Source organism: Calypte anna, chromosome 1 (assembly GCF_003957555.1).
Source record: "Calypte anna isolate BGI_N300 chromosome 1, bCalAnn1_v1.p, whole genome shotgun sequence".
Classification (NCBI taxonomy): Eukaryota; Metazoa; Chordata; class Aves; order Apodiformes; family Trochilidae; genus Calypte; species Calypte anna.
The window spans coordinates 174,371,471-174,387,695 of record NC_044244.1 but is presented as its reverse complement, the minus strand read 5'-3'; the positions used below and the strand labels follow the sequence as shown (position 1 = coordinate 174,387,695).

At 39.9% G+C, this 16,225-nt stretch overlaps 1 protein-coding gene across 1 annotated transcript in view; it reads right to left on the bottom strand.

Moving 5' to 3' along the window:
* Nucleotides 1-16,225, bottom strand: part of DCLK1 (doublecortin like kinase 1) — a 234,182-nt gene that overhangs the window by 27,654 nt on the left and 190,303 nt on the right. The window contains exons 8-11 of the mRNA XM_030447097.1: nt 15,422-15,530; nt 10,639-10,696; nt 9,785-9,904; nt 3,743-3,889 (exon numbers count right to left, since the gene is read on the bottom strand). Coding sequence (XP_030302957.1) covers nt 3,743-3,889; nt 9,785-9,904; nt 10,639-10,696; nt 15,422-15,530 — 434 coding nt within the window. The remainder of the gene's footprint in view (nt 1-3,742; nt 3,890-9,784; nt 9,905-10,638; nt 10,697-15,421; nt 15,531-16,225) is intronic.

Genomic DNA, 16,225 nt, shown 5'->3' with positions numbered 1-16,225 from the left:
CAAAATAAATGTGTTAAATAGCAGCAATTATGAAAAATGTTCCAATTAAAACATTGAAGACACTCCCTAGAGAACAAAAAGAAAATGTAACAAAATCACAGGTATTCAGCACACCCTGAACTCTTAGACAGTTGACTTTTAGGTGGACTTTGCATGCCTTGAGGACACTAAGGAATATTTAAGCAGTTACAAAAATACAGGGTGTTGCACACAGGACTTTGAGATGGGCTCACACACATGAAAATTTATTAGCAGGATCTGTAGCTGATGGCACACATCAGCTCTAAGTGTGAAGGTTACTTTGGGGAAAATGAAAACACTGAAGGATAGAAAGAGAGAGGTGAAAGGAAAGCTCATCCAGGAGCCAGGAAAAGAGGCAATAAGGAGGCTCCAGATGAGCATCCTCCTCTAAGCTCCTTCAGAGCTCCCCTTCATCCACCATACTTTCCCTAAAGTAACTCTTTTGGCAGCTTTTGGCAGGCCTTGCTTATCCTTCTGTTATTTTTTCCTGCTAATGAGGGTCTAAGTCTTGAGGTATGCATTGATCAGGGCAGATGCTGCTCCCCCACTCCCCTCTGGTTAGTTACTCTGCTTTGGGCAGGTCCTGCTATAGGATTCCCTAAACCTGGAGCTACAATCCAATGGGCAGGACAACAGTGCAGGGGAAAGGCAGATTCTGACACTGGTGGCCCAGAGAACCTGTTGTAACATCACTACCAGGGGGTTGCAGGAGCAAGATAGTGACAGTGTGACAGAAACAGCACTAGAACAAGGGAAAAATACCATTGATATTTCTCCTAAGATGAATACTAAGGTGAAGTGTTACAGAGCTGCAAGCAAAAGGCAAGTTACAGAAGGCAAGTAGAAAGTCTGTAGCAACAGAAACCCTGAGACCCAGGTATTCTGCAAGTGTTTTATATGCCAAAAAATGACCCGAACTGCAATCCTGTGATACAAGGAACTACCCATCCCGTTTGACAGATAAGAAGAAAAAAACAGAAAGGTCAAGAGACACTAAGACCACAGACAGACAATGTCAGAGACAGGGTCAGAATGCAGGTAAGGCTGATTCCAAAGAATTCTTCTAAACCAGTTTCCATTTCAAGTAGCTAATAAAACTCAGAGAATTAGTATAATTTGTGAGTCAAATGCTAACTTTTAAGAGTTAGGATGCTGCAAGAGATTAAGTGCTGCATCCTCACTGTTCAGAACCAACATCAACACAAGACCTTTACGTACATGCACTTGGAAAATCACTGAGAAACAATTCAGCTACAATGCAAAGTGTGATAGTTTCTTGCAGAGATGGCTGAGCATGCAAATCTAATCCTCTCTCTGTTGCCCTCACCTCCTGCCTATCTTTCTTGCCTAGTTTAACTCTACTGTCACCAGGAATTGAAGTATTTAAAGACATGCCAAGACAGCACCAGGGCAAGCCTTGCCTTGAACCAGGTCCTTCCTGCAGTCTCCAGGTCACAACAATAATGAACCCTGGCAAGTGACTGCTATAAATCCTGCATGCAGCTACCTATGAAAGGAGTATTAGCTCTTAATATCTAGTGAAACTTCTACCCAGCACATTTTTAGCAGTTTCTGGAAAATGAGAGCAAGCTACTTCCTCATCCAGAACTATAAAGGCTCCTCCCATTAGAGGAACCTCAACGGTAAAAATCCCAATCCCTGGAAGTTTAGTAAGAGCTACTGGAGTCAACTTTCCCATAAAACCTCTCCAGTGTCAAGCACATTGTCTGTGTAAATACATTAAGTCGTGGCAGAGACTGCACAGCTAACTGAGATTCTAGCTATCTTAAATAGCTTTGGCCACAACAACCCCATGCAGCGCTACAGGCTGGGGACAGAGTGGCTGGAGAGCAGCCAGGCAGAAAGGGACCTGGGAGTCTGCATCGACAAGAAACTGAACATGAGCCAGGAGTGTGCCCAGGTGGCCAAGAAGGCCAATGGCATCCTGGCCTGTATCAAAAACAGCGTCACCAGCAGGTCCAGGGAGGTGATTCTTCCCCTGTACTCAGCGCTGGTTAGGCCACACCTCGAGTACTGTGTCCAGTTCTGGGCCCCTCAGTTTAAGAAGGATGTAGAGGTCCTGGAACAGGTCCAAAGGAGGGCAACCAGGCTGGTGAAGGGACTCGAGCACAGGCCCTATGAGGAGAGGCTGAGAGAGCTGCGGCTGTTCAGCCTGAAGAAGAGGAGGCTCAGGGGAGACCTCATTGCTGTCTACAACTACCTGAAAGGAGGCTGTAGCGAGGTGGGAACTGGACTCTTTTCACAGACGACCATCAACAAGACAAGAGGACACAGTCTTAAGTAGTGCCAGAGGAGGTTTAGGTTAGATATTAGAAAGAATTTCTTCATGGAGAGGGTGATTAGGCTATGGAATGGACTGCCCGGTGAGGTGGTAGATTCTCCGTCCCTGGAGACATTTAAAAAAAGACTGGATGTGGCACTCAGTGCCATGGTCTAGCAACTGCTCCGGTGGGTCAAAGGTTGGACTAGATGATCTCTGAGGTCCCTTCCAACCCGGCTAATTCTATGATTCTATGATTCTATGATTCTATGATTCTATGATTCTATGATTCTATGAAATATGGTTTCATAGTTGCAGTATATATGGAAGGGACATCTTAATACTGGAATATGTCAGCAAATCTGGGAAAACTCAGGAGACAGTGAAATCATCAAGAAAAATAATTTCTCAGAAAAAAAAAAACAAAACTATGTCAGTTGCAGTAAATGCTGCATAGGATGCAGTATATGCTGCATTCAAGAATGTAAAATTCTCAGAAGAAAGATCAATTGTCAGAGTATGCTTTTCACTGTCATCAGTGGATAGGCTTCCCACAGATTCAGTCAGGAAAATAAATATTCCATCTTTTTAGTAAGAGTATTAATAAAAATACTCTGTGATTATCTGGGAGATGCATCAGGGAAAGGAAAGACTCTGAAGCCTCTTCCTGGTTCTGCCCTGACACGATCAGGGCACAGGATTTATATTCACTGTGCTTGTAAAACTGAAGTGCTGCTGATCACTGAGGCAGCTGCAGAAGTACAGAGGGATCTGTCGAGGAAAGAAAAACTTGGTATTTGGGAGAAGCTTGGAATTATGCTGCAGCTCACTCAAGGGTCACTTCTAGTGGTCACTGGAACTGCTTCTGTGTCCTGGGGAACAGGCTAGACATAGCAGCTGATTTAGTGTGCTTTTTGGTGATAGCTGTTATCCTTAGGAAAGCTTTACAGTGCTAAGGTTAACATTAAAAGACTAATGACTTAAAAGACTAAACCACACTGGGGGTGTATGTAGAAGGAGGGAGAAGCACAGACCTTTGTGGGAAAACAGTCTGCGGAGGCTTAAGGATTCCATGTGCACATCAATATGATTGTATGAAATCATTTATTAACAACTTGCACACACTTAAATAGAGAAGCCTTGTTTACACCATCATATCATGCAGGTGGCTTTGTATTCCAATTACACATTCCATTCTTATGGAACCCGCTCTTCTCACATAATTATTTTCCTCTTCTGTTGCCAATTAATTATCTCTTTCCCATTAGCTCTTTTTTAGAAAACCTCTAACTAGGCCTCAATAACCATTAACCCAGTGTGGCCTAAATTGAAGTAAGTCAGGATTGCTCACAACCTGTATATTTCTGAACTGTTTCCCCAACAGACCTTTTCACACACACCCAAGTTATCAATAGTACTGAAAGCTAAATTTTCACTTACCAGGAGATTTTCTGGCTTGATATCCCTGTGGACAATGTTCAGGCTGTGAAGATATTTGATGGCACTGGCCAGGTTGTACAGCATCCCACTTGCATCCCGCTCTGTGTATTTGTTGGTGGAAGTAATAGCATCGAAAAGATCTCCCCCCTGGAGCAAAATGACCACAGCATATGAGCAACAGTGCTTGTGAAATTACTGAAAAATTTAAGGAATATCAAGGAGCACCATTTACAGAAGAGGAGGAGGGAGGATCAGTACAGTTTTATTACAGCTATAACAAGTACTGAGATGACACCTCACATAATGGCAGCTGAACATGCTAAGTAATTCAGAACCATTTGTCAGGGTTGGTTCATCAGCCAAGAGGCTGGATTCTAGACTGTAAACCATTCCCACCTGCTGCTGCTTTGGTAAAATGGCCAGCACTTGCCAACCTCTGTGTTCAGAACCCCTGCTGCAAATTTCTGGCATGCCTGTGCAATTGCCCTTTATTATAATAACAGATTGACCCCAAATTTTTGCCCAAAGTCTGACGAAACTCTGGATGAATGAAGAAATTCTGAATAGAACTCAAAGCAGCTACCTGCCATTGCTGCTAGCATATTTTGGAAGTTTCTTTCCATTTCATAAAACTTGGAAAACACAGATTTTTGAAATCACTTCCTCTACACAAGATACTAAGGGTTCAGCTAATGCTGAAGGAAAGAAAGGAAAGGAAAGGAAAGGAAAGGAAAGGAAAGGAAAGGAAAGGAAAGGAAAGGAAAGGAAAGGAAAGGAAAGGAAAGGAAAGGAAAGGAAAGGAAAGGAAAGGAAAGGAAAGGAAAGGAAAAAGGAAAGGATTAATTGGAAGTCCCCAGAGCTGCAACAGTCTTCACCAGGATCTGAGACAACTATGACATTTGGACTTTCTTTCCAGAGCTGAGCTGGCAAGTGGGAAGAAGAAGATACAAGTGCCTGGAGAAAGACCAAAAATAAGTTTAAAGAAGAGATTAAGGAGGAAGGTTGACAAAGTGCAGGAAAAAACAAACATCTTTTGAAAGATACTACCCAGAGGTATTGGGCATTTGGCCAGAATCAAAGCAGCACTGTAAAGGAAACACAGATCAACAGAAAGGAAAAAAAGAGGAGAGAAATTATAATTCTGCACAAACAATGGAAAAAATCCCTGCTTCAGTCAAAACATCCAGGAAAAAAATGTATCACAGGAGACTGTTTTTTCAAGAAAAAGGAGGTATTTTCTGAAGGCAAAAGAAGAGTTCCAACCTTGAGAACTCTCATGATTTTCTCAATAGCCTCAAGTTATTTAGTAGCTTTTTTAAGGCTCAACTCCAGAGTAAATACTGTTTTCACTAAGAAAAAGGAGGAGGGAGAAGAATCAAAACAGTAATTTTTCCAGGAATCGTGTCTAGCGAGAAAGAGGTAGGAAAAGGCAACCACCAAAGACTCAAACCTGAGAAAACAAACATTACTTGTTAAAAAAACCCAAACAAGCTATTAAAAATGTTGTGTTGTTGAAGTGCAGCTAAAGCCTGTCAAGAGCAGTTTTTTCCCCCTGTAGATGCAAAACCCCAGCTTTGGAAACTGCTTGCAGCCAACCATTGTCAAATCTGGACCACATCAAAACCTCTTGCTCTGGCTGGTGACTGATCAAGACACATCAAGATACTTAGTGTCAAGGAAAAGGAGGAAGAAAAGGCCAAACTGAACCAGATAGAGTATTAGAGGTAAAGGCCAAATATTTGGCAAAAGTACAATACCATGTACTTCATGGCATTAACTGATCCCTATGTATTAGATATCAGCATGTGGCAAAATATGTGGGATAAATAATCTATCTTCCTTACACTCCTTCCTGTGAAGCCCCTGTACCAGCTGCTTTTTAACATGAGGTTGTGGATTAGATAGATCTTTGGTCTAATCTGATATGTTCCAGATGCTCAGGAGAAGTGTCAATAACATCAGTACAGGATTTGCCTCCAAACAAAGAAAAGCCTGAGCTGAGATGTGAGGGGTGAGAAGGAAAGAAGCTGACCCTTAAAGAGAAGTGAAAATTTCAGCCTCAAGTCAAAAGAAAAAAGAACAAATGTTAATGCACACGGGAAAAAATAACAGAAAAAATATCAAGTATTATCATGCAGTCAGCAGCAGAACCACTTTCTCCAGTTAAGCAGTCTATACTGCTCAGAAAAGTTTCCTTCCAGGTAGCCTGGAGCATGTATTTAGTCTGTGGGATTCTCTGCTGTTACAAGAGAGGTGAAACCCTGCAAAGAGTTAACAGAGCTGACAGCTATATCAGGCAGAATTGTTTTCAGACTTCCCTTTCCCTGAAGAGCACTTCAACCTGCAAGGTTCTGCTCAGCCAACTCTCACAGCAGGTCACTATCATTTATTCAAGCACAAGGGGTGAGTTCAGGATGAGATTTCAGTCTTAAATCCCCTGTTCTGGAGTGAAATGAGAGCAGCAACATCTGAAGGCAGTTTTTATCATCTGTGCACATGAGGAAGTATACTTGGAAGTACAGTAACCAATTATTTATTTATAACCTTGTTATGTAAATGATATAATCTCTCTTTTCTTCTGCAAAAGTGAAATCATATCCTGGAGCAGTAAAGGAACCTCTGCAATAAATCTTGCTTGTTAAATTGGCCAAAGCCCTGTTAGGTTTGAATAACAATTTTGTTTCGCTGAGTAAAAAGGCAACGTGCCAGAAACCAGGTCCTTGCTTCCTTTTACAAGCACCACTTGCAATGTGTTTATATTTGTATTTATGAAGTGCTTTTTCTTACACTTTACAAAGCACTGAGTGGCCTATCTGCCAGGAGGTGAGGGGGGGACTTGCAGCAGCCACTTATGTCAAACATGTTACTGCCAATTAATGCAGGGTGGTATTAACTGAGAGCCTGCTCTGCAGTATCAAGCCTTTTCTCCTTGAATTTCTTTCCTGTCTCTGAGTTTGATTTAAAGTCAGGTCCTCAGAAGTCAGTTACTAACAGATGGTTAATCAATTCTAACAGTGCACACCATGAAATGGTAACAGTCAGCAATTGGTGAATTAACAATTAATGTCTTTCCAGAAATACCTTCCCTGGTGCCCATACAAGCCCAAACAAGGCTTTTTAGTTTTTCCCAGTTAAATATCAAGGAATAGATGCTTGCTTCAAAGAAACAGAGTTAATTTCCCAGGATTAGGGTATTTCTTCTAGATTTCTTCTATTATTCCACAGAAAAGTAGAGAACATTAAAAGAGTGCTCCCTAGGAAATCTGAATTATGGAGAGGTCTATAAAGCCCTTCTGTAGCATAACTAAAAGCATAAATATCTTTGTATGTGTAGCAATCCTGAAGAGTAATGAAGAAAGAGTGCAAAACCCTAAGTTTTTCCAGAAAGTGAATATAATGGATGGTTTTCTTTATATACAACTTTTAGGCCATTTATTTTGTAGGAGTTTTTGGTCCACTCCTCTCTTATTTAGTTGAGTAAGAATTTGATTAAAAATACACCAGAGACCAAGTTTGAATATTTTTCAAGCATGAATAGCACAGCAGGTTGCACCCATAAAACCAGCTATGGGCTTATGTTGTGGTATGGTAGACAAGGCACAGCTTTTACTTCTTAGCACACCTCATGGGGCCAAACCGAAGGATCTGTCAGTGCTGGCTGAAGCTGTGGCAACAGTGGATTTACAGTGCTGCACAAAAGCATTGAGGTACTTTTGAGAAAGCTCTCATGGACACCAGGAAAAACCTACAGTAACATGGATCTCAAAATGGGATCACTCATCATAGAAAAGAGCAGTAATTCTAACAAAAATAGTGTTAGCTGGATAATGGCATCTGATGTGAAGCTGTGCTAATTTTGATTTTGCTCCTGAGTGTGAGAAAGGGCTGTGGCTATGGAGAAGGTGGGGAAATTCTTCTGGGACTGGTTACACAGTCATTGTGTAGAAGATTGCTAGGGTTTTGTTTTGCTTTGTTTTCTTTGGATTTAACCTCTCCATCAGAGACTAAGTGGGATTGGTGGGTACCCTGCCAGCTCCTTGCCACCAGCATGCCCTGGTGTGCTTCCTCAGAATTCAGTGACGGGGGACAACAGGGACAGCTGACCAGAGAGCCAAGGCAAGTGAAGCATTGGGCAGACTCAGACCTAAGAGGCCAGTCACAGAATGACAGAAAGACCTTGGCTGGAAAAGACCTTCAAGATAATAGAGTACAACCATTAACCTGACAAGTCCCTAACTAAACCATATGCCTAAATACTATATCTATATGATGCATAAATACCCGAGACACCACTGCCTTGGGAACCCTGTTCCAATGCCTGATAAATCTTTCAGTGAAGAAATTCTTCCTAACATCCAACCTAAACCTCCACTGGTGCAACTTGAGCCCATTACCTCTTAACTTGAGCCCATTACTTCTCCTACCACTTATAAGTTTATTGAACAGCCCAATCCCTGCCTCTTTACAACTTCCTCTAAGATGCTCTCATCTTCTGAACTCTGATGCATGGCTTGAGCTTCTCTTGAACAACAAGACACAAGGGCAGAGGAAAATACACCCATGGGCCACACTCGACAGTCTCCTAGCTTTGCACTGGGGACACGACGTGTGTCACTGCTGCTGCCCTGGAGCACGGGGAATGATGGAAGAAACCAAAAAACTTTGAATTCTCCTTGCTGTCAGATTCTAGTCCAGAGATTGAGAAGTTCTTTATGAAACACTTGGACCTGGGATCATCCTATCTAACATTTCTGTGAGGTGCCTATGGCAAGAGCAGCCCCTGATCTCCTCCTACAACCAGAACAAAGCAGGCAACAATCCCTCCCGCTTAAATCGCTTTCTCTCACGACCTCTGGTGGTGGCTGTTCCTATCGCCGACACAGAGGGTGCCTACAGAGGTGACTGCACTTAAATGAAGTGAAAGTGATGCGAGTGCCAGGGTTGGGGCTGCCTGATGTGTTCCTTTTGCACACAACAGACCCGCACACAAGTGCTGCTGCTGCTGCTGCACACCTGTATTGGAATCTTTGTCCTTAAACACTTAAACCTGTGGATTTCCCAAGTGCAGGCATGATGCTGCTCCCAGAGAACGTGCTGAGCAAGACAGAGAAATGCAAGTGATCCCTGGAAAAATCTTCTTCCCACAGTATGGCTGAGGAAGGAAGGAGAATCACTAATCCCAATAGTGAATGTGAAAAGCAGGCATATCCTGTTAAAGTACACATGGAGGACAAGATGTCCTCAGTGGTTTTCTGTCCTCATTTGTACAGTTTACTCAAATGTATTTTTGACACCTTTTATGCACTTGTGTATAATCACCAGAACCAAAAGCTAAATTCATAATTCCTGCATTTCCGTGTTGACAGCAGGGGGGCAAGAGACGACCTGGTCTGAGTTTCATGATCTTGTCTGAATATGTAATTTCAACAGTGAGTGAAATAAACGTTTGAGATCTGGAAATTACTATGAAGAAATAAATAGAGTCCCAAATATAAATCCTGTATTTGCAAACTTACTTTTCAGAACAGAACCTTGATTTAAATAGCAGTTTTATTCTTTCAGTTCTCCCCACCTTCAGCTTAAATTTGGATTATTATAAAGGAGGAAAACCTGACAATATATTAACATAAATACATGAGAAAAAATACATGTAATATAGTTAAAATTTAATGTAAATTAATAAAATATAACTAATTTTTTTCAAAGTATATTGAATTTTGAAGGGTGGTATTTACAGCTATTTAGTCTGGGTGTACTTTCAATTCACCTCAGGACAGAAGTGTTCTTTAAGATAAAACATTTTGAAGAGATTTATTTTGGAGGAGGAAATAAAACTGGTGATCTCCAATATACTGTCAGTGGAGCACTTCTGAGTGTGGCTTACAATAAGTTAGACAAAGCATTGAAATATTTGAAAACTGTAAAAAAAAAAATCTGAATGATTCTGTGATTTCACAATTTTCAGTAAAGTTTAGTACCAATGAAATTACTCATTATTGTTGGAAAAATTCCTAATAAGTAGCTTGTCTCCAAAATACTCACCTTTACAAGTTCCATGACAAGGTATAACTCAGTTGGCATATCCATCTCCTCAATCAGAAGTACAATATTGGGATGCTTGACTCGTCTTAAAATAGATACCTCATTCTGGATCATGTGTTCCTGTCACACAAAACAAAATCTTTAATGACTGTGGTAGGAAAAACTTTTGCCTCCATTGCACAGTAGAAAACTCTTCAGGTTTTTTTTAAAAGGTAACTGAAATTGCCTCCAGCAATGTGTAAGGAACATATCTAGGAACAGCATTGGTGTGATAACTGAGAGAAGGACAGGGAGTAGAACACAGACAAAGGACTGGAGGAAAAAACGTTTCTGATGCAGAGAAAAGTTAAATATGGAAGCTTCTGAAATTTTTTGTCCAATCCAGAATCTTTCTATTTAAAAATATAATAGCATCTTCTTTATGAACCTTTTGTTACACTTTTCAAAAGCTAACAGAAATTCACTGACAATAAAACTGACATCAATTTGATTAATCTTGCATGCTTCTCAGACAAGATGTTCTTGGTGACAGATGTTATCATCATTGTTAATATTATTGTTCTGTTTTCTGTAACGTCTGGGATTACAAAAACTGGAGAATGCAATTGCAGGGGAAAAAAGCAAAGGGACATAGTGTGCCCACATACAACCAACCAACTGGAGAAAAAACACCATGCATCTAGCAAGGCACATTTTATACTGATACTCCAAGGATTTCCAGAGGGCAGGCAAAGGCTTCACCCAAAATGATTCTATCACTTGTCAATAAGACAAATAATAAGTTTACCAAGGTGATCTCATGCAACCTTTCTTGAAAAAAAATATCTGAGTCTCATTTGACTTTTTGTACTTACTTTTCCTCTACATTTACTTTTTTTTATTATTTTCAGAGCGTATTCTCTACCAGTTGATCTGAGGAAAGAGAAAAGAAAAAAATTATATGTTCAGTCACATTAAATATTTTTCTCAGTTGAGTTTATATTTGTCATTTGAGCACAGTAGGTCTGGGCAAGAATGCTATTCAAGTATTTGTTTTGTCATGAAATGAAGCTCGAATCTGTTTAGAATTGGGATCTTGAGCCAAATGTATTGAATATGTGTGCCCAAGAAAAAAGTATAAAGTGCTCTATTCTTAAAAAAAAAAAAAAAAAAGGAAGAGATTTCAGTGGTTTTTGAAACAAAATCATTTGATTTTTTCATTTTGTAGTTTTATTTGTTTTGTCTGCTGTTGTTTTATGTAAAAATATTATAGAGTATTTGCAGAGCCATATCATCCCAAACCCAGAAAGTGTTCTTTTTCTATTAAACAAAGGAATACAAGCTGGGAAAAATACATTTATTTATTTATTTATTTATTTATTTATTAGTTAAAACTGAGAGTCATTTGCTTTATCTTAGTACTCACAAATCCTAAGCCACAGATGTCAGTCCCTGGAATAATATTTTCTGTATTAAGTAGATGATACCTAGCAGAGTTAAATATGATGTTTAGAAGTAATAATATGAGAGGTTCTAGAGATCATAGAGAACACATTACCTTCTACGTGTTTTGTTTTTTGAAACCATATGACATTTATCACTCTTCCATACATAGATATTTATTACATAGAATACTGACAAAGAAAACAAACTAAGTTTGCAGACATGTAAAACATAAATTCTATCCTTATCCAAGTTACAAAACTGAAAGATGGCTGTAAGGCTGATACCAAGAAGCTCTGTTCACAAGCTCTGGTTTCACTATGAGCTTAAATGAATGGATAATATAAAGAAAAAGCTCTTTCTGAAATCCTGTCATTTTGTAATAAAAGAGTTGACAGAAGTCTAACACATTGCCTTTTTAGTGGTTAAAAAAATAAAGAAAAAAATCACCTTTCAAGAATATGGTGGGGTTTTTTTCCAATTTTCATTTAGTAAAGCATTATTAAATTGATACATTATATTGATAAGTAATAAGTTAAATGTAGAAATGAATTTGGCTAATAATGTGCCCAGCTTGAAATGCAGGACATGCAAAATGAGTGACAAACTGATTGCACTGCATTAGGAAAGTGAATGGGCATTTTCATTGCCATATTTAAGCACGGAGATCTCCTCTGGCAATCATGTACTGGTAGGCATTGACTTAAGGGAAAATGGGGACTTCAGTAAAAATAAAAAAATAAAAATATTAATTCTGTTTGAATTCTCAGGTCCGCAAGGAGTGAACACAGTCTGTGTTAAGATATCAGCTAAAAGACTGTGCAAAGAAATCAGACTGGATGATGTTTATGACTTGGAAAAAAAGTACAGCATGGCTTTTCAAGACCTAAGCAGAGAAAAATTAAAAATCTTCTCTTATCTGTGCTCCCCCACCAAGTGGTTTAATGCTAGAGCCCACAGACATGGGCTGCACTCCACATGGGTTGCCCCTTTCTGGTGCTGCTGTTTCGTGGAGTCTCAGCTCACTGAGGACACAGGCAGAGATATGGATGCTATTTTGGGGGAATGGAAGGAGGAGTCAGCAGAAGGAATATCAGAAACTAAAATGTCTGGGGTTCAAACTCAGGCAAAATATGCCCTCTTTCAATAGGAGTCTCTTTCAAGTTGCTTGGTTGCCCTAGGAATGCTTCATTTCTGTCATGAGAAAGGAAATTAATGGTTTTTGTTGGCCATGGGAGACTCCATGTACTCCAAAACACTGGGAAACCTGAGCTAGTGAGGAAATGTCAGAATTTGGAAGTATCTGAAAGTTAAAAATGAGCACATATAAAACCACCGCAGGACAAATTGTACCTATGATGGAGCAGACATGTAACGAGCAGATGACAACTCTGACTGCTCCTTGTTTTGGTAAAAGAAAATTAAAGCTAAGATAATGCAAATCCTTTCCCCTAAAAAGCTGCAGAACCACAGGCTGTCAACAGCACTGAAAATTATACACCCACCAAAAAGTATGCACAGCCATGCCAGAAGCTCCCGGTGAAACGGAGGGATCACCTCTCACCTATCCCACAACCCAAAGAATAAAAAAGTGGCACATAAAGTAGGAAACACACTATAAATGGGTAGAAGTCTGGACCCACAGAATTAATGCAGGGCACAGTGAGATCTCTAGTTCATTAGGGGCTCCATGCCATGCTCCCCAGCTGCTTTAACCTTTTGCAAAGTTCACAGAGATTTCCATTGCACCAGAGACAAAAGTCTTCATTATTTCTGTGTAAGCATTAAATGTATTTGTGTGTGTGCCTGTGTGTCCACACACAGAATGGGGTTTAGAAGCCCCCACTTGAAAATGTTGAAGATGGTCTTTGGTTTCTCTTTGGGCTGTTCACTGTCAGGGGTAAATGCCTGTGAACACATTTGGAGCATCCGAGTGGGCTAACCAGCACACACAGCCACAGAAAAGGAGTATCCATTTGATCTGTGAAGATGTGTAACAAACCCCATTCCTACTTGCTTAACACCTCATGCCGCGATTTCTTTGAAGTCTGATGCACACAAGAATTGCACATCAGAAAAAAATGGAAAAGCCTTCTGTCCCAAGTATCACCCCATCAATTCTGGCTTTGCAAATGATGGACATATCAGACTTAGAAGTGAGGTGTTTTCTGCTTAGAAAGATTGTGAAGAATGTTTTTGAAGGGGTTTTACAGGTACTGGCTTTAATTTACTGTCTGAGCCTTTAATTTCTCCATCCACACTTGTGATGGCAAGGGTATACTGCTTTAGAAGTGGAAACTAAAAGAAATAGCTCTAATTTTCAGGCTCTCCCAGAGTATTAACTCTCATATAAATGGGTTCTATGGAATGGTATGGCTCAGGGTCTATGAGTATGTATCTGGGAGAACCTGAATAATCATGCGATTTGAGCACTTAGTCACTAGATACACTGTGTTATCTGACACATCTTGGACCAGGAGGAGAGACAAGAGGAGAGGAAATACTTTTTGTTTCAGCTCTCAAGGATATTGGAATTAATATTACTTTTAGGTGAGGTGGGACCGATATTTAATTTTTTTCACGTGTGTTCTCTTGGCTTGAGAGAGTTGTAAAATGCACCCTGCTGCCTCTCAGCACAAGTGGCATTTTCAGCTGAATGACAGTGTAGCAAAACCTCAACCTGTTTTTATTTTGCCTTGTACTCTGTTTCTCTCAGTTCCTACTCACTTTACATTTAGCTTGTCTTTTTCTCTTTCCTTAGTTACATGCTTCCACCCACGTTTTTCATCAGTCATGCCCCCTCCACAGGGTCTTACAGTGATTTCTTGTTTTCATATTGTTTTGTTTTGCTTCCTTTAGGTTTAGTGTTCAGAGCCTGGGGCTTGATTTAAGCAGCTCTCACCCTCCAGATGACCAGGTCCACCACAACCTCATTCTGACAGAGCTCTAAAAGCTTCACAAGAGCTTTGGCTATGTCCCACAAATACATTGTCAGCTGATACAAAATACATTTTTTCCCCCATTCCCCAACAGCTGTCTTTGAGGTCTCCAACTTGCCTTACTCTTTCAGATGCAGAGCAGGACCTCCTCTTTTTCTAGAGAGACCCTAGTTTAAAACCAGGAATGCTAATCTATCATCATCTGCCATGAGATCTAATCTTTACTTACTCTCTAGGGTCAATATCACTTTCTTACAGGCCAAAGAGCTAAAGTTACTTTTTTGAGCCCAAAGGTGAAGTTACAGTGTTCTGTGAGAACCCTCTCTCCAGGACCTCTCTCTCACAACCATTTCACACACAGGTACTTCATGTCTTTTTTACTCCATATTCTCCTTGTTTTTTAACAATACCATGAAAAGGCACCCACAGTTCTGCCTAGAACATTTATACTTTGCTCCCTATTTTCTGTACACTTTGGTAGAGCCAGATCAAATATGATTCATGACCTGCCTGACCAGATTTAGAAACAGACATCTGAGCCACTCAACCTGGACACCTTCAGCAACACTGACATTTGACTTGTGACTTCTCTAACCTGGAGTGGATGTCTAAAAACAGGTTTTAAGGGTGATTCTTCTCACCTCCTAAAAGTAAAGGGCACTGAAGAAGTTAGATTCTGATGTCTGCTGTTCAGTCCTCTAAAGTTGGATAGAGCTCATGTAGTGGCACAAAGCAGGCAGGCAAGAGACAGATGCCCATATAGTTAAATATAAACATAGAAGAGGTTACTTCTCAGTGTCAGCTGGCAGGATACACAGCTCTTTGTGCTGACCACCACCACTACACCATACATACATACATACACCATACATACAAAACTTCCTAATGGCCTTACAGAATGCTCCTACGTGTGAAATATTTCATCAGCCTAGTGTAAAGGGGGAGTTGCAAGATTATACTGCAAGAAAAGATGCTATTTCAGTGCAAGAAGAAAGACTTAAGCAAAAGAACTGTTAAAATCTTGAAAACTGCAGTAGAAAACAAACAAACAAACAAACATTTAAAGCCAATGAAGAATTAAATTCAAAGCCTGTGTCTTGCACTCACTCTTTTGTTTTTTTTTTCATATGAGAAGGCATTAGTCTATTTTTTTCCATCTGGCATTGAGACATTAACTTATTACACATCCTATTTTCCACAAACAAAGACACTATCTAGAAAAAAAGCATGACAATAATGATGATTTTTACAGTAATAAGTATATTATGGTCCTCACCTTTCTATACACTCCTTCACAATAGCAAAATTTCCATCTCCTATAGTCCTTCCAACTTTATATCGCTCTGCTATCGATGCTGGAACCTGGAAACCTTCCTCCAACACTTCTGAAAGAATCATTAGTACATTTTTATTAGTGAAGGAAACACAGATGTTGCACATAACATGCGTTTTAAGTCTTTGGTTTAGGAACCTGGAAACCATTCAGAGTCAGTATCTCACTTACTGTACAGTGAAACCATGCTGCTGACATTGTATATACTCAACAGGTTTCACACAGATACAATAATGAAAAATAAGACTTCTGGGGCTCAAACATACCACCATTCGAGTGTTACATAGTTTACCATTTCCATTGCAATATGCCCCTAGGACAAAACCAAAATTGTATTTTTTTAATTATGAAAAGGCCCCTGTGATCTGCACAAGCGCAGACCAGCCTCCAAAAAGGGCTGGAACTCTTTGACACAGCATGATTAAATATATGTACCAAAGAAGTCCAACACTCAAGCACTTATTTTATTACATCCTGTAAACTGAGACATCCATAAAACTCCTCATGTGCTAAGTACTAGTTCTCCCCCTCCCCCAGTATTAAATATTTAGTTTTTAAACAAATGTTCTCAATAATACTACCTCACATGCAACCTGGGCACCAGATGTTTAGGTAAAATTACATTACACAATGTCTAAGTATAAGAAAAGTTTGTCGTTGCATGTGTTTTAGTGCTCATTCATGTACCATTATTTTTAAATATATCTGAAACGGCATATTACAAATACCTAACATGCCTCTAAAAGC